This window comes from Littorina saxatilis, linkage group LG5 (assembly GCF_037325665.1).
Source record: "Littorina saxatilis isolate snail1 linkage group LG5, US_GU_Lsax_2.0, whole genome shotgun sequence".
Lineage (NCBI taxonomy): Eukaryota > Metazoa > Mollusca > Gastropoda > Littorinimorpha > Littorinidae > Littorina > Littorina saxatilis.
This window is the reverse complement of record NC_090249.1, coordinates 8,142,836-8,167,665: the sequence shown is the minus strand read 5'-3', so window position 1 is coordinate 8,167,665 and position 24,830 is coordinate 8,142,836. Positions and strand designations below refer to the sequence as shown.

The 24,830-nt window shown below is 41.4% G+C and overlaps 1 protein-coding gene across 1 annotated transcript in view; it reads right to left on the bottom strand.

Moving 5' to 3' along the window:
* Positions 1–24,830, bottom strand: part of LOC138966224 (aminopeptidase O-like) — a gene marked incomplete in the record, with an annotated part of 57,094 nt that overhangs the window by 11,730 nt on the left and 20,534 nt on the right. Inside the window, 2 exon segments of the mRNA XM_070338365.1 lie at positions 609–725; positions 9,818–9,910. Coding sequence (XP_070194466.1) covers positions 609–725; positions 9,818–9,910 — 210 coding nt within the window.

The following is a 24,830-nucleotide window of genomic DNA, read 5'->3' as shown; positions in this document are numbered from 1 at the left end:
AGAAACGTTTGCTTATTGCATCTCATACATCAGATCAGTTCTGAGATTCATTTTTGCGTGCAACTGATATGGTTTTCTGAGCCGTGCAATACGATTTTGGAACTTCATACAAATGTGTCACATTGTTCGGCGCGAGGTCAAAGGTCGGGAGCAAAGTAGTTCTTCGCCCAAATCGGAATCTGCACTATCATATATTTTTTTGAGTCCATGATGTATTTATTGAGCTATAAAAATACAACATATATACCCATACTGAAGTAACAGAGACAAAGAAGGGAGGTCATGGGATATATATATATATATGTGTGTGTGTGTGTGTGTGTGTGTGTGTATGTGTGTGTGTGTGTGAGTGTGTGTGTGTGTGTGTGTGTGTGTGTGTGTGTGTGTGTGTGTGCGTGCGTGCGTGTGTGTGTGTGTGTGTGTGTGTGTGTGTATATGTGTCTGTCTGTGTGTGTGTGTGTCAGTGTGGTTGTCTGTATGTGCATGTGTGTGCGTTTTTACGTGCGTGCATGAATGCGTGCGTACGCATCTGCTTCCTTCTGTCTGTCTGTTTGTCTGTTGGATTGTGCACACATACACACGTGTGAGCATCACAAACAGACATTTACCTCAGCGTTATCAAGGTGCGAGTGGTGCACTCGCTTGAGAAGGTCAAGGACATGACCCGGAACTTTTTTCTCTTCCAGCAGACGATCAAACAGCAGCACAACCTGAGGTGCCACCATCTGCACAAAGGACACAAATGGTCAAAATCAGTATTACTGTAATGTTACAGTTAGTTTGCTACAATAACAGATTACATTCGGAAATAACCCTATCGGCGTTTTTATGTGGAAGAGTTGTATTCCTTATAAGACGAGGCAAGATGAGCTATATATTGCTGAAAGGGGAATTATTAATTTGACCGTTTAGGAGTGACGGGGATGACGAATGTGAATAATGTGGTGAATGGACTGTACCTCAATCTCCACGCACCCGGCACGATTTGCTGAACAACGCGCCACAAGTACGGTCATTAATTAAATAAAAGTGGGTGAATACGCTTCAGGACGCCTGCTTCTCTCCGCTGTTTGCAACAAAAAGTAGGGAATAAGCGGTCAGTGCTATCTATGATGCGGCGGCCGGCCTAGTAACTGCATCACGTACACAGACAAGGGGAGCCAAACCCAATGGAAGTAACCCAATGATCTTTCTTTGCCTTTTTACGACATAGAATAAAGCTTTTCAAACACTTGCTTTTGCAAAGTTAAGGCAGTACTCCTGCGCAGAAGAATTATTTGTAACATAGAATCTTATGATATAACGTTGGAAGAGATCTAAGGGAATGTCGTCTTAAGTACTATCGCTTTAAATTGTAATGGCACTGATCAGTGCTAGCAAGCAACCGCGAGGTCAAGGTGAATAAAGAACTCCATCCCATTTATATGTTTTCAAAATAAAAAGGCACCAAATCGAGCGGAAAGCGCATACAAATCCGAAAATTATTTCCGGAAATCGTGTACCGTACGTCTTACATTAAGATTGTTCCCCCCTAAATCTCACCTTTTCTGGTATGTGTGTTTGTATATTGACAAGGAGTACGTAGCAAGCAGTCAAGACAAGTCCATATGGTTTAAACACAATTTTCTTCAAAATACATGACATGAAACAATTGACAAAAATGCAGCTAGGACACGAACTCAAGCAAATGCTTATTTGACGTGACCATAACAATGCTAAGGCACACAAAAAAAGTTGTATGTTTCTGGTAACATGGCTACAAAAAATAGGGTAGGTAGGTAGGGATTTTTTATTTTTTATTTATTTAATTTTTTTTTGTGGTCAGGGTAGAAAATAACTATACAGTGACGCAAAGAGACTGGACTTACTATACAAAGAGAAAGACAACACATTACAAAACAAATGAGACAAAAGGGATGCGGGGTTATCCCCCTTGTGTCGTCTGCTGTCTGTTACTTTCGTTTTGACGCTTTTGTTTTGCTTTTTGTTTACAAATTCAATAAAAACAAGTCGCGTAAGGCGAAATTACTACATTTAGTCAAGCTGTGGAACTCACAGAATGAAATTGAACGTAGTCCGCCGCTAGTGCAAAAGGCAGTGAAAGTGACGAGCCTGTTTGGCGCGGTAGCGGTTGCGCTGTGCTTCATAGCACGCTTTACTGTACCTCTCTTCGCTTTAACTTTCTGAGCGTGTTTTTAATCCAAACATATCATATCTATATGTTTTTGGAATCAGGAACCGACAAGGAATAAGATGAAAGTGTTTTTAAATTGATTTCGAACATTTAATTTTGATCATAATTTTAATTTGTTTTAATTTTCAGAGCTTGTTTTTAATCCAAATATAACATATTATATGTTTTTGGAATCAGAAAATGATGAAGAATAAGATGAACGTAAATTTGGATCGTTTTATAACAAAATAATTTTTTTTTACAATTTTCAGATTTTTAATGACCAAAGTCATTAATTAATTTTTAAGCCACCAAGCTGAAATGCAATACCGAAGTCCGGCCTTCGTCGAAGATTGCTTGGCCAAAATTTCAATCAATTTGATTGAAAAATGAGGGTGTGACAGTGCCGCCTCAACTTTTACAAAAAGCCGGATATGACGTCATCAAAGACATTTATCGAAAAAATGAAAAAAACGTCCGGGAATATCATACCCAGGAACTCTCATGTCAAAAATTTCATAAAGATCGGTCCAGTAGTTTACTCTGAATCGCTCTACACACACACACGCACACACACACACACACACACACACACACACACATACACACATACACCATGACCCTCGTTTCGATTCCCCCTCGATGTTAAAATATTTAGTCAAAACTTGACTAAATATAAAAAGTCTAGGGTCGGCGGAAAAAAACTAGGTAGGGCCGGGTGACCAGAAACATACAACTTTTTTTTTGTGGCCTAAGTTACACAAGTTTTCATGATGGTGGACAACACAATTATTAACCAGAAGAACAAAATGTAGGAGGGGGGTATGGGGAACTTAATCAAAACAGGAGGATCTACAGGGAGGGAAAAAAGGTGAGACTAGGAATGAAGCGCGTGGGACGAGAACATCGATGCTGAGACAGTCATGCATTAGGCCAAAAAAAAATATGTCTGTTTACGGTAACCCGACCGACCCTAGTTTTTAGGCCCGACCCTAATCTTTTTTTTGGATCGTCTGAAAAAAACAACCAAAAAAACAACAACAAAAAACCGCATCCAAAATAGAGCTGTTTGCGCTCAAACAGCAGACGACAGAAGGGAGGTAAGCTCAAAGTACTGTTAGGAGTAAAGGGTCGTCAGTCGTGTTACTTCCTTTCAAAATGGATGCACGCAGTGGTGTTCGCCACCCGTTAGCTATAAAGCTTGATAAATGTTGTCATGAAAAGGATGGGGTGAAAATTATCAGTACCTATCCAGCGAGTTTTAGTATCATTAACGTTTTTCAACAGGCAAAAACAGGGATTGATGAGAAGAAATGAACTGTGAAACATCATAGAGAGGGGAGGAAAAAAAAAAAATTAAAAATTGAAAAAAAAAAATTTGAAAAAAAAAAAAGCCGACCTACCGACCCTATTTTTTCACCCTATGTTACCGTAAACAGACCTTTTTTTTTTTTTTGGCCTTAAGTAAGTTCAGATAAATGTACATTTTCATGGAGAGGGCAGCATAAATCGTTACGAATGTATGGAAGAAAGAAGAAAAAAAAAACGAAAAAAAAAAAACCACGAAATCGACAAAAGCAAAACAAAAACAAAAACCCAATGATGAGTATTACTAATGTTATATGTAATTGATGCAACAACACTGAGAGGCGGGTTACGTTCTCCTGCACACAACCATACACAATACCAGTACGTGAGCTAATCCTTCAAGTTAGTCGACCAGATTCAGCAATAAAGGATTGGACCGACTCGAAAATCAATGTATTTATGCGAAATGAATGTTGCTCGCTGCCTCTTAATAATGTTTCCACGTGTCTAAAGTTGGCAGGCAGTGAGTTAATTGTGGACATACGAGCATTTTCAAACAACGTGCAGTATAACAAGTAATGTTCAGCTGTTTCGTTCTGGTTACCGCACGCACACTGTGGGTTGTCTTTTAAATGGCGTTTGCATAAATCGGAATTAAGGTTACTCATGTTTAGACGCATTCTGCTGTGTTGTATTTCTACCTGTCTTTTTCTAGAATAATAATAAACTGGCACATAATGATGAGGACTTTGTAAATAATGCTTAAACTCGCTAATTGAGTTTGTGGCTTTAACCACATCAGGCAGATCATTCCATAAAATTGTAGTCGATGGAACGAAGGATGTTCGGAAGATTTTTGTCCTGTGAGCTGGTACAAATCTTTCAAGTGGTCGTCTTCTGTGATAAGGATTTAAGGATGGAACTAGTGGTGGCAAAAGGTCAACTAAATATAGGAGACATTTACCATGAACCATTTTATGATATAAAATCAATTTATGTTGTCTTCGGCGTTCTTTAAACTACAAAATCCGCTGTCTTTGTAAATCTTACCATGACTAGTTCTCCGCACACCGCCAATTATAATACGTAAAGCTTCAAGGTGTAGTTTTTCCAGGGTGTTCGACAGGGCTTCTGTACAATTATCCCATAATACATCAACATAGTCAAAATGTGGCAAAACAAAAGATTTATACATTATTTCCAAAAAAATTCTGCATAACTTATGCATATGGACCTAATGCTACAATTGCTGAGTAATATATTTGTCAAGTTCGAGAAACCAGTTGTTTATTGTTCACAGGGGTATAATATATGTTGATTCAGCAGCTAACATTAATGTACATTGACACACGCCGAGTCTGCTTGTATCTTGATATATGTATGCAACAATAGTTCGCGGATCATAAAAAATGCGAGCTTCAGCGAGGATGGAAAGAAGCTGGGCAATGGAATAAGGGGTGTTAAGAGGAAACTAAGTGGCTGCCACAATTCTATCATAAAGCATAATGGTAACATTTAAGAACGGTGTCCGAAATCAACTCTCTCCGTCAAAAGTTCGCCATTTGGTTATACCCTTGATCATGCATACAGTTTACAGAATAATTCAAAATTCAAAGTTAACAACATTGTCGCTTTCCATCACGATTTTGGCTCAGTTTGAATACATTGCCTTGATTAGCTCTGTCTGTTAAGTACCTCGCAAACAGCTTCTTTGAATTTCGGACACTGTCGTTGAATTTTACCAGATAAATGTAATACCAAATCGAAGAAGTTATTACAATCGTCTCGACCTACTCTGTCAGGCTCTGGAAGACGCGTGACTATCACAATTACACACCAAACAAGAAGAAGAAAAAAAGAAGACAACGAAAAACAGAAGAAGAAGAAAAACAAGAAAAAAAAAACAAGAACAAAACCCAGGAAAACGTGGACAAACTTAGCATTCCGGGTCACATCGTGTGAAAAAACACTGCTGGGGTCCACGCGCCAAGCCGGCCCACTTCCGGTCTGTCGTACTTCCGCTCAAATCAAACATCACGCAGGGCACCCTGGAGAGCGTTACACGGCACACGCAGACTTTTACATCCGTGTGACGTACATCCATTCATATAGACCTACTGATCGCGAACCCAAGTTTTGACTAAATGTTTTAACATAGAGGGGGAATCGAGATGAGGGTCGTGGTGTACGTATGTATGTGTGTGTGTGTGTGTGTGTGTGTGTGTGTGTGTGTGTGTGTGTGTGTGTATGTGTGTGTGTGTGTGTGTATGTGTGTGTGTGTGTGTGTGTGTGTGTGTGTGTGTACAGCGAGAAAACTACCGGACCGATTTTCATGAAACTTTACATGAGAGTTCCCGAGTATAGTATCCCTACCCGGTTTTTTTCTCCATTTTTTTTTTATAAATGTCTTTGATGACGTCATATCCGGCTTTTTGTAAAAGTTGAGGCAGCACAGTCACGCTCTCATTTTTCAACCAAATTGATTGAAATTTTGGTGAAGTAATCTTCGACGAAGCCCGGACTTTGATATTGCATTTCAGCTTGGAGGTTTAAAAATTAATTAATGAGTTTGCTCATTAAAGTTGTCATTAAAATCGATTTTTCGCAAACAGATTTAAATTTAATTGCGTTGTATTCCTCATCTTCTCCTAAATTTGAAAATATATTGATATGTCATGTTTACTCTAAAAATATGCTCAGAATGAAAGGAAATAGGTTCAGTAAGTACTACGGACGCGTGCTTCGCGGAGGCGAGCGGGACCCGTCTCGGTCTTCGGTATGGTTAGCCGAGACTATCTGAATGTAGTCTCGGCGATGATTGATTTGTGGTGTTGATCTTGACTAAATGTCTTTATATCGCTTCACGCGACTTGTTTGTTGTTGGATTGGTGCCACCAAGATTAAGCAATTCGCGAAAAGCAATATGAAAACATTATTCAATCTGCCGTCCTGACAAAAGCATAAAACTGACCACACTTCCTTTTTTTCACCGGGAGAAAAAATAAATATTCTTTATTTTGTAGCACATTTTCAGAACAGACATAATATTTCTATATATGTTTGGATTCGTGAAATAATAAAGAATACAATGAAATCACGTTTGCTTCTGCTACTGCAAATTTGATTTGAGGCAATAGTTGTATTAACAGCAAATTTGTTTATCGACTGTTAACCTAGGATAAGAGCACCTTTCACTTGCACACATGCTATCTGGCTACATCCTAGCCGTTGTCTGCGCAGAGTGGGTCGGAATATGCTGCAGAATTTATTCCGTAATTGAAAGCCCGGCGAACGCACAGGCCAACGTACGACTCCAAAATCACTGGCAACAAGTTTCACAATGTCATTTAAACATACAACTAACAACAAAATACGCATCAAACCATCATTCATTTCTTCGCAACATGTTCCACCTTGTAACCGTCTGTTTTGTGTTTCTCTTGTTCTTTTTAAGAACCCCCCTCCCCTTTCAAACTTCCCTGTCTAAGCCCATAAAACACTCACAATCAATTTCCCGAAGCACAAGCTAGAGTGTGCAAACATTTCCTTCTCAATTCAAGCAGCAACAAGCTGTCAAAAAGAGTTGTAAGAGAGAGGGAGAGGGAGACAGACAGACAGGCAGCATAGAGAGAGACAGAGATAAAAGATCGCGAGTCCGATACAAAACGCGACGCCTTAACGGGGGGGGGGGGGGGGGGGGGTGGGGAGAGAGAGAGAGAGAGAGAGAGAGAGAGAGACAGAGAGACAGAGAGACAGAGAGAGACAGAGAGAGACAGACAGACAGACAGACAAAGAGAGAAGGGAGAGACAGACAGAGAGAGAGACAGACAGAGAGACAGAGAGACAGAGACAGACAGGCAGCATAGAGAGAGACAGAGATAAAAGATCGCGAGTCCGATATAAAACGCGACGCCTAAACGGGAGTAAGAGAGAGAGAGAGAGAGAGAGAGAGAGAGGGGGGGAGAGAGAGAGAGAGGGGGGGGGAGAGAGAGAGAGGGGGGGGAGAGAGAGAGAGAGGGGGAGAGAGAGAGAGAGAAGAGAGAAAGAGAGGGGGGGTAGGGTGTGTGTGTGTGTGAGGTGGGGGATGGGTAAGGGCTTAGACCCACACACGAATACACAGACAGAAAGCGGCAGTAAAGAAAGCCACTACATTTTTTAAGTCTGAGAGATAGGGACACACACACACGCACACACACACACACACACACACACACACACACACATACGGACTCACACACACACACACACACACACACACACTAACACTAACACTAACACTAACACTAACACACTAACACACAGAGATAGAGCGGCAGCAGTGAATAAATCCAACACCTTCCCCGGGTGTGTATGTGTGTGACCGTGTGAGGGTATGTGTGCGAGCCTATACCTGCGTTCGAGCGTGGGTCTATGTGCGTGTGTCTCTCTGTTTGTCTGTGTGTATGTGTGTGAGGCAGAGACAGGGACAGCGCGCCGGCCGCTGACAAAATCAAACCAACGCCTTCTTCAGATCAGGAGAGAGCGGGAAACCATACCAAGGATGCAACGAAGCATTTGCTTTGGGAAAGCCGAAGCCCTTGAACGTCGTTTCAAAGGTCAACAACAGATTTTCAAGCAGTGATTGCAAGCAGAAAGCGGGCTGGTGGCACCGTTTTCTTTCTTAAACACAGACCTCTAAAACTGACAAATTCCGTGATTTCATTAGGAAAAAGGGCGGGATAATCATTTCAGCAGAACTTGAAATGCGCTCTTCGGGGAGGATTTTCCATATCAGAAGGCATCAAGAATATTTCTCGATGTAAGAAGGCTTTTAGTACTGTGCCGTTGAGTCAGAATTTTAGCAGATCAGGGCATGAGAGGATGCAGACTCTAGAGCCTGGGACGAACTGGGCTTCTAAATCAGCCTTAATGTAACATACACACGAGCAATTTGTTTTAATAGGGACGAATATTCTGAATCTATATATATATACGACTAGTGTCTGTCTGTCTGTCTGTCTGTCTGTCTGTCTGTTCGCGATGCACGGCCAAAGTTCTCGGTAGATCTTTTTCAAATTTGGACACCGTATTCGACTACACCCCGGACACAACCTCATCGATGAGATATTTCAACACGTGCTCTCAGCGCGCAGCGCTGAACCGATTTTGGTTCCACCTGAGCTACCCGGGCCCCCATACCGACACACCAAAGCCGCTAGACCACATCACAACGCCAAAGTTCTCGGTGGATCTTTTTCAAATTTGGACACCGTATTCAGCTACACCCCGGACACAATATCATCGATGAGATATTTCAACACGTGCTCTCAGCGCGCAGCGCTGAACCGATTTTAGTTTTTCTGTTCATTTCACCATTCCCAGTAACTCTTCCTTATCTTCTCCAGTGTTTTGCGTTTATCTCCCTTCCTTCGTGTGGCTTCAATCCATATTCCCGTTTCTACGTTACTATTTTTAGAATGTCACTGCGCTGTCCAGAACGCTTCCCTTGCACCCGTAAGTTGTTCTTACTGTCAAAGTGAAAAGGTCGAATCAATTTATAGCCACGCGAAAAATACACTGTCACCTATCTCTATATATTTATAGATATAGATATACATATATATTATTATTATTATTATTGTGATCATTTTTATGCGCCTAATCTAGATATAGCCCTAGGCGCTTACATATTAATTTCTGCCGTTTAGTTCATAGATACGGCTTCTCTGTGTGTGTGTGTGTTTGTGTGTGTGTGTGGGCAACACCTGTGGATTTTAGAGTTCTGTTTGTGATGGGGTCTAGCGGCTTTTGTCTGTCTGTATGTTCTGGCATTTGAGAAGCCACAACAGATAATATAGGGCTAAGATATAAGCTCTAAAATTCTCAATCCCGTCTGACAGGACTTCGCCTTCAAATGTGAATGTGGTGAACCGCCACGCTGTCTGTCTCTGTCTCGCGATTCACCCCGGCGAAGCCGGGTATTCCTCTAGTGTAATCTAAAGTTGTACACTGTCCAAAACAAATTATAAAGGGATTGGACATTTAGTTCATATAATGGTTGAATCTTCCAAAGCGCCATTCATTTAGTTCTTACAATGTTTTTATCATGAATAGTTAGTTGGTTGGCTGTTAGTTTTCTGCGTCCCTTATTTGGTTCATTTTGTTCATTTGGTCACATGAACGAAGAATCAATGTTGGGAGTCTTTTGGATTTGAAATGAATACATTTCCAGTCTCACCTATATATGCAATTAATTAGTTGTAAGTTATTGTAAATACAGAAGTTACCAAGTATGTAAGCGTGTGTGTGTGTGTTTTGTGTGTTTGTGCGCGTGCGTGTCTGTGTTTTTACAATTACCTGATCCAGTGTTGGAAGATGACGTTTAGGTTGACGGCCACGGCGCCGTTTTCGTCCAGTGGAGCTGCGGCATGCTCCAAGCACGAGGGACAACTGGAACACAGGAAAACGTCTTTTTAGCCAATGGATCCAATTTTCCAATCAGTACAGTCATGCTAGCTCACGTCATCTGTTTAACTTACAAATCAAGACTCGGTCACCCTAGCCATAAGCCCAGACAACACGTAACCAACCACGCCACGGGGTTCACAAATCTTAATCAAAGGAGGCAGAGCGCTGTTAGAAGATCTGAGAAACAAAGGGACGTAAGCGCTCTAAATGCATACATGTGTAACAAGTGTAAGTGAGAGTTACGAGGAACCAACCTCCTGGCGCCTGGCGTTAGTCTGCTGTCTCATCATTACTTGTTCAACTATAAGCCTTCTGTCCAGTCAGTCCAATTAAAGCGCACGCGAACAAACAAATCGCTCAAGCCCAAAACCAATCAAATCAGTTCATCCATGAATAAAACCATCCATTTAAATAAAAAGAAAACCATCCATGTGTAAATCATCCACCCGAGCAATTAGGCGAAATACGTAATGGCATATCTTATAATTATATTCTCAAATTTGAAAGTCTATATTTGTAAATGTTATTACCCACGAATGTCTTTGCCAATTCCCATTAAAGTCAATTTTGCTACGAGGTCATCTACATTGCTGCGTCCGACTTTCTGACCCTTTTACCCTGTTACGTTCGACACAGGTTTTGATAACCCACAGCCAAATGACAATGGTTTGTGGAGAAGAAAATAAAAGGTCTTTGGGTCGACTTGGTGCCTCTCTAGCTCTATATGAGTTAGACACAAGTGGAACCACCTAATGAGACAAACAATGATCTCTCTCTCTCTGTCTCTCTCTGTCTGTCTGTCTGTCTGTCTCTCTGTCTCTCTCTCTCTCTCTCTCTCTCTCTCTCTCTCTCTCTCTCTCTCTCTCTCTCTCTCTCTCTCTGTCTCTGTCTCTCTCTCTCTCTCTGTCTCTGTCTCTCTCTCTCTCTGTCTCTCTCTCACTCGCTCGCTCACTCGCTCTCTCTCTCTCTCTCTTGGCTTTTTCGGGTACTTCAGTTTGGAATTCCCTTCCATCATCCATTAAGCACTTAAAGTCATTAACAAGTTTTTAAAAATGTGTTAAAAACCACTTAATGTCTGAGTAGTTTAACGCCTTTTGATTTACCACACTTAGTATTACGTCAAAGATATGCTGTGCATTGTATGTTCTGAACATAATTTTGTTGTACTATTGCTACATGTTCGATTGCTACCAGCTTGTATTTATAATTACCTGCATAGTATGCATTTGATTTTATGAATAACCACATATGTATGCTCTTCATGCCTTATCTTCATCATCATCATTATCATCATCATCATCGTCATCTTTATTATCACGTGCTGAAGTTTTCCGACCTCCTTTTGTTGGTTAAATTTTTTAACTTTTTAATTTTTAATGTTTTAATTATATAATTGTGTGTCTATGCGTCCCAAGGACAGATTGTAAGAAAAGGCGTAGCCTTAAATCTTAATCCTTGTTAAATAAAGTTCAATTCTCTCTCTCTCTCTCTCTCTCTCTCTCTCTCTCTCTCTCATCTTCATCATCATCATTATCATCATCATCATCTATTGCTAGTCTTTATCAATTGCGGTGTCTAAACTCATGTAACGGTAAGTACACTAATGAGTGTACCTAAACGAGTGTGATTTCGCGGATGTGATTTCATAACTATTAACTATGTCGTTCAACACCTCCAGACATTGTGTTAATTTTGTCCACGACCCCCCAAGTATTCTGCTGCTTTAAACACTGTGAAAACATCTGCATCCAAACACGCGTGTGTTTCTTCCTTGTGTGTGTTAATCTTTGATTCAAACCCGTTTGCGGAGAGACTATGAATGCCTCTGCTTAAAGAAAGTGAAATCGTGTTAGCGTTGTGGGGATTTAATTTAGCGTATCGTTCATCCCTGTTCGAACTGTTTAATTTTATTTTATCATATTCTGTGTGTGTATGAGTGCAGTGCTGGCAGGTACATTTATAATTGCTGTGCATCGAACGCTTATAACATTTCGCAGATTTTTTTTTAAATTCCGATTTACTACTTCTCACTTGACTTTTCCGTTAAGTTAGACAGTTACTGAAATTGTAACTTGTTTGTTTCACTTTTTGCTCTTTTGTGCATTATTTTTTCTCCGTGTTTGTTCATTGATTTAATCTCTGTTTAATTTGTTCTCAGATTTTTGGTTGTTGATAATAATTTTGTTTATTATAATTATTATGAATTCAAACGTGTCAAAACACACTCTCCAGGTTGGACATCTTAATGTCTATCATCTCGTTAACAAAGTGCCTGATATATGCGTGCTGCTAAACCAAGGCTCACAGCCAGTTCATGTTTTTGGGATGAGCGAAACACGGCTCGACTCGAGAATTGCCGATAACTTGATTTACATTTCCCAATACTCTGTTTTGCGACGCGACAGCGCAAGGAAGAATCAGACAGGCATTGCAGTCTATATTCATGAATCAATTTCTGAATGTGCAACACGAAGAACTGATTTAGAGGACGACAATATTGAGTGCATTTGGATTGAAGTAAAAAACTGTAAAACCTCGCCTCTACTCATAGGTTATATATATCGTAACCCTGCCGAAACGTCGATTTGGTCAGAATATTTCATTCAGATGATGGATAAAGTCAAATCACGCAATAAAGATATTTTATTGCTTGGAGATTTTAATATTAATTTGAATAAGCCTCAAACAGTATGGAATTCAACAACAACTTTATTAGGTCTTCATCAACTGGTTCTGAACCCAACAAGAATAACAGACACAACTGCAACTCTTATTGATCATATATATACTGATAATAAGAAGATTGTTTCAAATGTGTATGTGTCCAATTCCAGTATCAGCGATCATAGGCCTATTTTTTGTTCGGTCTCTATGCGCTTGCCTAAATCAGGACCAAAAGGCCACACGACCATAGAATACAGAAGTTTTAGACATTTTGATGAGTCTGCATTTTTTCGTGATCTTAGTGAAGCTCCATTTCAGAGCGTTTTTGATTTCAGTCTTGCAGATGATGCTTTTAATCACTTGTATAGCATTTTAAGCACAATTATAGATAAGCACGTGCCCCTGCGTCAGCATAGAGTAAAACATGCCAGACTTCCGCCTTGGTTAACATCAGATATTATAGAGGCGATGGCACTGAGAGATTATTTCAAGGAAAATAAGATGACAGACGAATATAAACAGCAGAGGAATGAGGTGTTAAACCGAGTGAGACAATCAAAAACCGGTTACTTTGATAAATTGATTTCCGATAAGAAAGATACTGCAACAATTTGGCGGGCAGTAAATGAAATCCTTGATAAATCTAGGAAAAAGTCAACTGCTAATCTAACAAAACTATCTGCGGAAGAATTTAATAATCATTTTATATCTTTAGCGGATAAATTGAAGGCTTCTGTGGCAGAAACATATTCTCCGGGTACAGATAACTGTTTTGAAAAATTGGACGAATACTGTCAGCGGAACAGAATAAACAATGAAGCGTTTATCATTCCTCCGATTGCAGTTCATGAGGTCGGAACATTTATTGAAAACCTGGAGAATAAAAAGTCCATGGGTCCTGATAAAATACCCGTGAAGTTATTGAAGCTTTCTCTACCGTATATTGTGGATTCGCTCACGTTCGTATATAACCTTAGTATTGAGCAGAACTTTTTTCCGTCTAAATTGAAAAGCGCCAAAGTCATACCCCTTCCCAAATGTAAAGATCTCTCAGACCCAAGTAATTTTAGACCCATTTCTTTGCTGCCTGTTTTGTCAAAACCATTAGAACGGCATGTGCACAAGCATCTTCTTGCTTACATAGAAGAACAAAATTTGTTCCATCAGTTTCAATCCGGTTTTCGGTCCAAGCATTCTTGCCACACAGCTCTTACGTCTCTCTGTGAAGCTTGGCTGTCAGCAATGAACAAGTCTGAAGTTACAGGAGCATTGTTTTTGGATTTTAAGAAAGCATTTGACTTAGTCGATCATTCCATATTGTTGAAAAAATTACACTATTATTTGAGAAACGATTCGGTCTGTGACTTCTTTAAATCGTATCTTGCTGACCGGACACAATATGTCACTCTACAATGCCAGAATTCGTCTACTGCACTAGTAAAACATGGCGTCCCTCAAGGGTCTGTATTGGGACCTATTCTCTTTTGTATTTACGTTAATGATTTGCCTTTACATGTATCGGATGATAAAGTCAAATGCGAGTTTTTTGCAGACGATTCGTCTATTCATACCAGTAACACCTCGTTGGAATCAGTAAATTCTTCCCTGAAGAACACTTTGGACGAAGTTGCGAAATGGTGCACATCAAATGCCATGATACTGCACCCAGAAAAAACTAAAAGCATTGTTATTACCACAAGACAAAAGCATCAGATAAGTCCTCTTAAATTACAACTGTCCTTAGGTACAACTCAAATACAGCAAGTTAAAGAACATCGCATACTTGGTGTAACTGTCGATGAAGAAATGAAATGGCAAACACACATAAGCAACCTCTGCAAAGTGTTATCAAGGAATTTGTATTTGTTGTCAAAACTCAAACATTACGCGAAGTCTGAAACATTAAAAATGTTCGTTCATGCTCACATAATGCCTCATATTAATTTTGCTTCGACATTGTGGGATGGCTGCAGTGATGTTCACTTATTGAAACTCAATTCTTTGTACCGTCGTGCTGCAAAACTTATCATGTATGAATCGCACATGTCTACAGAAATGAAGTTAAACAGCCTTAATTTCCTTCCCCTAAAAACCCACCTTGCATACAATAAGGCTGTCTTTATGTATAAATTAGTTCATGGTGATGTGCCCAGTTATGTGCAATCCTATTTTACACATGTTACGAAGAGGTATGGGTCTCAAAATTTACTTCCTCCAATTCCTCGTATAGATCTTTATAAATCCAGCTTAGCTTTTTCAGGATCATCTCTGTGGAATTCTTTGCCAATAGAAATCAAACGATCCGCATCATTAAAGGCCTTTAAAAGGCAGTTGCACACACATTTGATCACACTATAAACTGTCCCTGATGTTTAGTTTCCATTGTGTACTCGGATAATGTATGCAATGCTCTTAAGTGTTTGTTTGTTTTTTAAATATTGTATATGTAGTTAATCTGAATGTGTAATCCCTCGTCCCCCTCCCCCTTCTTCTTGAAACTTTAGCTGCCTGTATACATGGCCCTGTTCGGCAATACATTGCTGTACTTTTTTAAGAAATGTAAAAAACATTTACGTTTGTTTGTATTTGGTTTTGTTTTATATGACTTTGTGAGTCCAATATTTTGTATGTTTATACTCGACCATTATTTTGATGTTTTATTAGTTTAATACTTTGATGAGGTATGTGCGCAGTCTTTGTTTTTGTTTACAATTATTCTTTGTATATGTTCCAAGGACAGGTTGGAAGATTAGGCTAAGCCTAAAACCTTTATCCTTATGTAATAAAGTTCTGAGTTCTGAGTTCTCTCTCTCTCTCTCTCTCTCTCTCTCTCTCTCTCTTACCCCAAAATGTATTTTTCTTGCTCTGACTAATCGAACTATACGTCTGGTTAGTTTTCTTTCTTGTTTATCAATTTGGACGATATTTATGTGTTAAACTTATTGACTGAAGTATTTATGAATGTATGTTCCAGATTGACATAGGCGTCTGTTACAAAGTGTATTCCACAATGAATGACAGCTAGCACTCTGCATAGAAGGCAGCCAGGCCGCTGATGTTTCCTATATTTCGAAGTGTAAGAATGGTTTTATTCCATGTAAAAGCCTGAACAGAACAATGGTGGTTTGTTTAATTTATTTATTTAATTTTGTTTACACGGGACGGAGTCTCTTTAATGGTCTCTGTCAGTAATTTCGTCATCTTCACCACCACAGGTTTTAAAAATGTTTCAAACGTCCACCCCCAGAGTAGTCATCGAACAAGTCACTTGCCCGTTAAATTTAGGAGGGCGGCCATTTTGTCAGCCATTGTGATGACAACGGACTAAGCCAACGTCAAAAGTGTCGTGTTCAAGGATGCCCGACAATATCCGTTGCCCGGAAATGTCAGCAGAATATCCAGCCCGGGCTTCAAGGTCCTCAAAATCGCCCCCCATTCAACGATATTGGCCATTCAGGAATTGGCACCATTTGGGAATTTGTGCAGTTCTGGAATTTCCTTTCAAAGGGAGGCAAGCAATAGGTCCAAAAGCAGCGACTCAATTGTCTACGGCCCGACTGTCGGTGACAGAAATCACCTTCTCCCTGCGGTTCCGGAGTTTGCTGGCAACGGTTATAAACGGCTTGGCGCTTTCATTGAAACTGGAATTTGCCGCTTTATCTCCGGAATCCTTTCATGGAACGCTGGCCGGTCATTAAACACTGGCTGAATGAAACTCGGCGCTGCAATTGAGGGTGCTCTATTTGAAATAAACAGGGAGGGGGGGGGGGAGGGGGAGGATGAAGAGAAGAGATTGTGGCGACGGTCGAAGATGGTATTAATAGTGATGTGGGGGGGGGGGGGAGTTAAATCGTAGTGGTGATGATGGTGGTGGTTGTTGCCGAAGATGTGTGGGAGGGGGGGGGGGGGGCAGGGTTTGGGACGCATAGGCTATAAAACAATCCATACTGTGCTTTAAGTCGTTAAGGCGTGGAAAAAAATGACGGAGAGCAGAGGGTAAGGATGAAGGTGTCTCTGGGAGCGATTGAAAGTTGTATTCGTAATGAAACTGTGCAAAGGGGGCAGGGGGCAGGAGACGGTTGTGATGGGTAGGTGATGTTGGTGGGGAGGGTGGGAGGATGTGGCAGAGCTGCGCTTTGAAACAAACTACTTCGCGAGGATGAGATTAGTTGGGGTATGGGGTCACTTTGAAACAAACTACTGCGCGAGGATGAGAGTATATATAGTTGGGGTATGGGGTCGAGGCTTTAAAACAAACTACTGCGCGAATATGATAATAGTTGGGGTATGGGGTCGATGCTTTAAAACAAACTACTGCGCGAGGATGAGATTAGTTGGGGTATGGGGTCGCCTTAAAACAAACTACTTCGCGAGGATGAGATTAGTCCGGGTATGGGGTCGAGGCTTTGAAACAAACTACTGCACGAGGATGAAAGTATATTTAGTTGCGGTATGGGGTCGAGGCTTTAAAACAAACTACTGCGCGAGGATGAGATTAGTTGGGATATGGGGTCGATTAGGAACAAACTACTGCGCGAGGATGAGATTAGTTGGGGTATGGAGTCGCTTTGAAACAAACTACTGTGCGAGGATGAGAGTATATATAGTTGGGGTATGGGGTCGAGGCTTTAAAACAAACTACTGCGCGAAGATGATATCAGTTGGGGTATGGGGTCGAGGCTTTGAAACAAACTACAGCGCGAGGACTAAGAGTAAATATAGTTGGGGTATGGGGTCGCGTTGAAACAAACTACTGCGCGAGGATGAGAGTAATAGTTGGGGTTTGGGGTCGCTTTGAAACAAACTACTGCGCGAGTGGGGGTATGGGGTCGCCTTAAAACAAACTACTTCGCGAGGATGAGATTAGTTGGGATATGGAGTCGTCTTGAAACAAACTCCTGCGCAAGGATGAGAGTAGTTTGGGTATGGGGTCGCTTTGAAACAAACTACTGCGCGAGGATGAGAGTGTATTGTTGGGGTATAGGGTCGCTTTGAAACAAACTACTGCGCGAGGAAGAGATTAGTTGGGGTATGGGGTCGCTTTTAAACAAACTACTGCGCGAGGATGAGAGTGTATAGTTGGGGTGTGGGGTCGCTTTGAAACAAACTACTGCGCGAGGAGGAGATTAGTTGGGGTATGGGGTCGCTTTGAAACAAACTACTGCGCAAGGATGAGAGTGTATAGTTGGGGTATGGGGTCGCTTTGAAACAAACTACTGCGCGAGAAAGAGATTAGTTTGGGTATGGGGTCGCTTTTAAACAAACTACTGCGCGAGGATGAGAGTGTATAGTTGGGGTATGGGGTCGCTTTGAAACAAACTACTGCGCGAGGAAGAGATTAGTTGGGGTATGGGGTCGCTTTGAAACAAACTACTGCGCGAGGATGAGAGTGTATGGTTGGGATATGGGGTCGCTTTGAAACAAACTACTGCGCGAGGAAGAGATTAGTTGGGGTATGGGGTCGCTTTGAAACAAACTACTGCGCGAGGATGAGAGTGTATAGTTGGGGTGTGGGGTCGCTTTGAAACAAACTACTGGGCGAGGATGAGAGTGTATAGTTGGGGTATGGGGTCGCTTTGAAACAAACTACTGCGCGAGGAAGAGATTGGTTGGGGTATGGGGTCGCTTTGAACAAAACTACTGCGCGAGGATGAGAGTATATAGTTGGAGTATGGGTTCGCTTTGAAATAAACAACTGCGCGAGAAAGAGATTAGTTGGGGTATGGGGTCGCTTTGAAACAAACTACTGCGCGAGGATGATAGTATATATAGTTGGGGTATGGGGTCGCGTTGAAACAAACTACTGCGAGAGGACGAGAGTATATAGTTGGGGTCGCTTTGAAACAAACTACTGCGCGAGGATGAGATGATTCGGGGTATGGGGTCGCTTTGAAACAAACTACTGCGCGATGATGAGAGTAGTTGGTGCATGGGTTCGGGGGCCCGGTAGCTCAGTTGGTAGAGCAGGGCGGGGATGAAGCTCAGTCGGTATCGCGCTGGATTTGTATCCAGTTGGCCGCTGTCAGCGAGAGTTCCTCCCCACGTTCGGCGAGAGATTTATTTCTCAGAGTCAACTTTGTGTGCAGACTCTCCTCGGTGTCCGAACACCCCCGTGTGTACACGCAAGCACAAGACCAAGTGCGCACGAAAAAGATCCTGTAATCCATGTCAGAGTTCGGTGGGCTATAGAAACACGAAAATACCCAGCATGCTCCTCCGAAAGCGGCGTATGCTGCCTAAATGGCGGGGTAAAAACGGGCATACACGTATAAGCCGTGGGAGTTTCAGCCTATGAACGAACAAACAAACAAACAAACAAGTTGGTAGAGCACTGGACTTGTGATCCTAAAGTCGCAGGTACGAAACTGGGCCGGGACGGACACGGGTCAACTTTATTTGCAGACTCAGGTACGGTATCCATGTTCAAACGCCGTGTCACCACTGTGGCACGTAAAATACCTCGGCCATTCTGCCATAAGTGCAGGTGGCTGATTACACACACACACACACACACACACACACACACACACACACACACACGCACGCACGTACACATACACACACACACACTCACGCACAGACACGCACATGCACACACACATACACACACACACACACACGCACGCACGCACGCACACACACACACACACACACACACACGCACACACACACACAAGTACACACACACGTACACACGTACACACACACACACACATACACACACACGCACTGTAACGTTACAACAACGCACGCTCGCATGTACCGTAAACTACCTTGTGAACGCCCAGTATCGAGTAAACGCCCACCTCCTACTTTTGGTCAATATCTGTGCATAGGGCACAGTACCTTGGGCCCTGTAAACGCCCACCCCCAACTTTTGGATAAATGGTGTCAAAATGTTTTTATGTTAGTGTGTGTAAATTTTTGTACCCTGTAAAGACATTTCCATCTAAGGGAACAATGACTAGATTCTGAAAGACAGCTATAATGTTGATTTGATACTCTCACCGCTGGAGTATCAGGTGATGAAGATTTGGGACGCTCTTCTGCAGTTGAAGAGGTGTGCATTGCTTTATTATTTAAAGAGAGCAAGTGACCAGAACAGTGTTTGATTACACCATTCCGTCTGAAAGGTTTTAGCTCTCAAAAATACCGTACCCCTTTATTCACTAGATAGCTTGGCTCATAGAAATGACTGACTACAAAGGCAATTCATTTTTTGTTTTTTAGGATGTGTGTTTATTCACTCTCACTGCGATTAGCGGCGGTTCTGGGAAGCAGATTTTCCGTCATATTTTACAGCTTGCATATGAGTAAAAGAACAATGATATTGTGTTCGTGTTTAATGTTTATGTTTTATTCTGTTTAGGCACTCGCATATCGCAAGAAAGATACATACTGGTTGACTATTTGTGCACAGAAACATATCCTATTAACATGTTCATATCAAGAGACCAAATATCACAATTTCTAACGAGGAACTGATCGTGTACAGGGCACAGTACCTTGTAAACGCTCATCCCCTACTTTTGGGCACAATTCGTGCATATGGGGGGTGGGCGTTTACAAGGTAGTTTACGGGTACAAGTAAAACGCTTCAACGATGACTTACTCAGGCCGTTTGGGCGTAAACCCTCTCGATCTCAACTCCACATTCATGTCTAGTAAAAACTGCTTCATGCCACCAGGCTGGGGGCGTATCATTCCTCCAGGGAGACCAAACCAACATTCTGTTGGTCCTTTGCATACAATAATACGACTTAACTCGCAGGCTGTGTTGCATAATGTAATTTACCCACTTGTCGGACTCCCCAAGAGCAAAATTCAAATGTACACACACACACACACACACACACGCACACACACACACACACACACACACACACACACGGACACACACACACAATCCCGCAGACTCACGTACAAGGAATGACATTGTGTACACTTTCAGGATTATCACAAGTTCGTGGCTTTTCTTCCTTCCACAAAAGTAAGAGCAAAAATAAAATTTAGGAGAAGAAAAAGGGCGGAAGACTCAAAAACGATTAAAGGCACAGTAAGCATCCCGTAAACCATCACAAATACTGTCAGGCTTTTACACACAGTACAAACACCCTTTCATTTAAACACTCACCGCTTGAGAACATCTTAGGTGCCCTCCGTAAAGAGCGAGCAATTTTCAAAGAATTTATTTTTGCGTGGTTTATCTTACCCCTGAGCCACAGTAAACCCGTGTGATCTAGTTTCCTTTTTTTTCACAATGTAGTCGTCAGTTTGTGATTTCAATGCGAATCGCTGTAAGCTTATCTGCAATAGCACGTTATTATGTACCTCTGAATCAAAACGCAACAAACGGCTGCGATTCACACGAACTCTAGCGATGGCTTTAGACTGTTCAGAGGAACTGGCGATAGGCATAACCGTCGTCTGCTACGAGAACCACGACCTTGCGTGACCCTGCTTCCGGGCTTTTCTTTTTTCAAACTTTGAAAACTTCGAATTGGACTGATCTTGTCTTGATGAAAAAAAAAATTCTTTTATGATTTAAGAATGTTTGTGCAACAAGGTGTCAATTTATTATTTAGATTTTAAAAATTAGGTCTAGCGCCAAAATCCGCAATCCGCAAAATTAATTCTTTGAAAATTGCTCACTCTTTACGTTGGGCACCTAGGATTTTCTCAAGCGGTGAGTGTTTAAACGAAAGGGTGTTTGTACTGTGTTTAAAAGCCTGACAGTATTTGTGATGGTTTACGGGAGGCGTACTGTGCCTTTAAGAAACAATGTGACACTTTCAAAGTTCCAGACATAGTCTGATAGTTGCTGTGCGAGTATCTGCAAGTAACAATGAGCGGACGCAAAAATGAAATGGCTCGACCTCTTTGTATTGATCCGCTAAGCAAACACAATCTCTCAGAATTCCCAATGTGAGTAACAAATGGAACACATTGTTACCTATGATTATACTTTGGAGCTGACCACTACTTCAGCACGAAGGTCTTGTCACTTTTAACCGAGACGAGGAGAGAAACACATCCGGGGCTCTGTCTCGGGAAACATAAAGCTGGCATCCCATCAGGCCTTGCCCAAGATGGTCCCCGAATGGACCTGGGCTTTAGTTCATCGTAAATCGCCACTGTCTCATGGTTGCCAGACACAAGACTCCCTCCCCCATTCCGAGGCATTGGAAGGATCAAGGGAAACTGCTGTATTTCGTCGCCTCTGATACCAGGTCTGCATTAGCCTGTCTTTGGCTTGTCCAGTTGTAAATACAGTACCAGATCCACCTTTAAAGTGGCAACATGTAATATAAAGAAAGAAAAAAGAACACTGCAAGGATGTTGAATCGCCAAATAGTTTTGCTTTATATGGGGAGAATATTGCAAAATTCCGTCAGTGGTTACACGCAAATAAATCACTGGCAGTACATGTATCAATCATTTATCTGTAGACATGCGAAGTCATGAATTTTTTGACACAATTGATTGATTTTAAAAACCAAATATTTATATATATATATCTGTTTTATATATTGTATAATTCTGTGTAATAAGATTTTAAATGTTATTCTTGCAAGATGTTATTTTTAATGTGGATAACACGTCTGTTGCTTTGTGTGTTCTGCACCACATCAACATTTCTTGGATGAGATCATAAAGTTGTCTTTTGTCTTACGATGTGTCACTCTTCACTTGCCAACCTTTTTTTTCTGTTTCTTTTCCAGTACGTCTTTCCCAAATACTTTGTGGGAGGAGTATTTCTGGCCACCAGGCTTTTCTCTGTATAAATCAAGAAATCTAAAAGCGGGTACGATTGTTAAAAATATCGCACGAATTGAACGCGCGCAGAAACTCTCTCTCTCTCTCTCTCTCTCTCTCTCTCTCTCTCTCTCTCTCTCTCTCTCACAAACACTCTCCCCCCCTCTCTCTCTCTCTCTCCTCTCTCTCAAACACTCTCCCTCTGTCTCTCTCACTGTCTCTCTCACTGTCTCTCTTTCTCTCACTGTCTCTCTTTCTCTCTCTTTATTGTTTTTCCCATTTTTGAATGTGTATACAAAACCATAACCCCTTTCTTATTACTATTTACATTATGTACGTCTGTAAGTAACAATAACCTTGTCAATTTTACTATATCTATATTATGTGCGTCTGTATTAAGTGTTTGTATAAGGGACAGGTTGTAAGATTAGGCTTTGCCTAAAACCTCTATCCTTTGATAATAAAGTTCAGTTTCAGTTTCAGTTTCTCTCTCTCTCTCTCTCTCTCTCTCTCTCTCTCTCTCTCTCTCTCTCTCTCTCTCTTTATCTGTACTCTGTGTGTGTGTGTGTGTGTGTGTGTGTGTGTGTGTGTGTGTGTGTGTGTGTGTGTGTGTGTGTGTGTGTGTGTGTGTGTGTGTATGTGTGTGTGTGTTGGGGGTGGGGGCTGATGGAGGGGGACAAACAGGAAAAACTGACCTAGATCACTACAATGCAACACATTCAATGAATGATAGTTTGCCACAATTACATTCTTCTCGTCCTCTTTGTCTGCCGCAAGTCCTCCTTCGCCACAAAACGCTACAAGCAGGGCACAGATGAAAAATAGCGACACGTGCATTTTGCAGCCGAACTTCATGACGCGCGCGTAAAAGGGGAATGCCCGGGAGTTCCCATTGCTTGAGAAAATTATATAAAAATGAAAATGTAACGAAACGCGAAAATGTGGCAGTTTGTCAGTAGGCTTGATATTTATCACTCGTATCATAGGAGTATTTGAAGTGTCTTCCACAAGCAGCGAAAGTGCAGAAATGGCTATTTTGACCCATTTGACCAGATAGTACTGGCCAACCAGACAGTACTGTAACGCACTATAGCAAGCACATACACACACACACAGATGCAAACAGAGGAACACGCACGCACGCACGCACGCACGCACACACCACCCTTGCATGTAAACGCAAAGCAAGAGGTAGAGTGGTACCTGTCATGAGAGGAAACCACACACACACACACACACAGACATACACACACACACACAGACATACACACACACAAACACTCACAATTACAGACAACACACACACACACACACACACACACACACACACACACACACACACACACACACACACGCGCGCGCGCCCGCGCGCGGCGATGTAAAGAATATCAGAAAATTAAGCCCAAAATGTTCTTAAAGGATCTGTATCATTATTTGTTTACACCACAAACCACAAGCACACAAATAAACAAAACACACAAACAAACAAAACAACTACAAAAGCATTTTTTTTAACTCGTCATTCTTACTGCTGGTTGGACCGACATCATTAAAAAAAATAGATCACCGGTCCACAGCGTCAGGGAAATGATATGATTAAGGAGGCAGGCGAGACCCGTCATTTGTTGATTATTTTTGGGTCATTTTTATTATTCTCTTCCTCCTTTTTACATTTATTCAAGTTTTGACTAAATGTTTTAACATAGACGGGGAATCGAGACGAGGGTGGTACATGGTGTGTGTGTGTGTGTGTGTGTGTGTGTGTGTAGAGCGATTCAGAGAAAACTACTGGACTGATCTTCATGAAATTTCACATGTTAGTTCGTGGGTATGATATCCCCGGACTTTTTTTTATTTTTTCGATAAATGTCTTTGATGACGTCATATCCGGCTTTTTGTGAAAGTTGAGACAGCACTGTCACGCCCTCATTTTTCAATCAAATTGGTTGAAATTTTGGTCAAGTAATCTTTGACGAAGCCCGGACTTTGGTATTGCATTTCGGCTTGGAGGCTTAAAAACTAGTTAATTAGTTTGCTAATTAAAGTTGTCATTAAAATCAACTTTTCACTGACAGATTTGAAAAAGAATGTATCGTATTCCTCAATTTCTCCAGAATTAAAAAATATATACATATGTCATGTTTACTCTAAAACTGTGCTCCGAATTACAGTCGAGACTATCTTGAATATAGTCTTGGCGATGACTGTTTGTTGGTGTTAATCTGTTACTTGACTAAGTGTTTTAATATCGCTTCACGCGACTTATTGTTTTCTCACGTGGCTTTATTTCAGTTCCCGCATTGCAGCTACATTCCTCAAAAGCAAGAAGCAGAAACTGCAAAACAACTAGTGATGCAAAGAAAACCACATCCATCCATCCATCAAAAAGATGCTAATCTCATGCGGCGCTCACTCCCTACCCCCAACACTCACACGCACGCACGTACAAAGGCATGCCCGCACGCACTGAAACACACACACC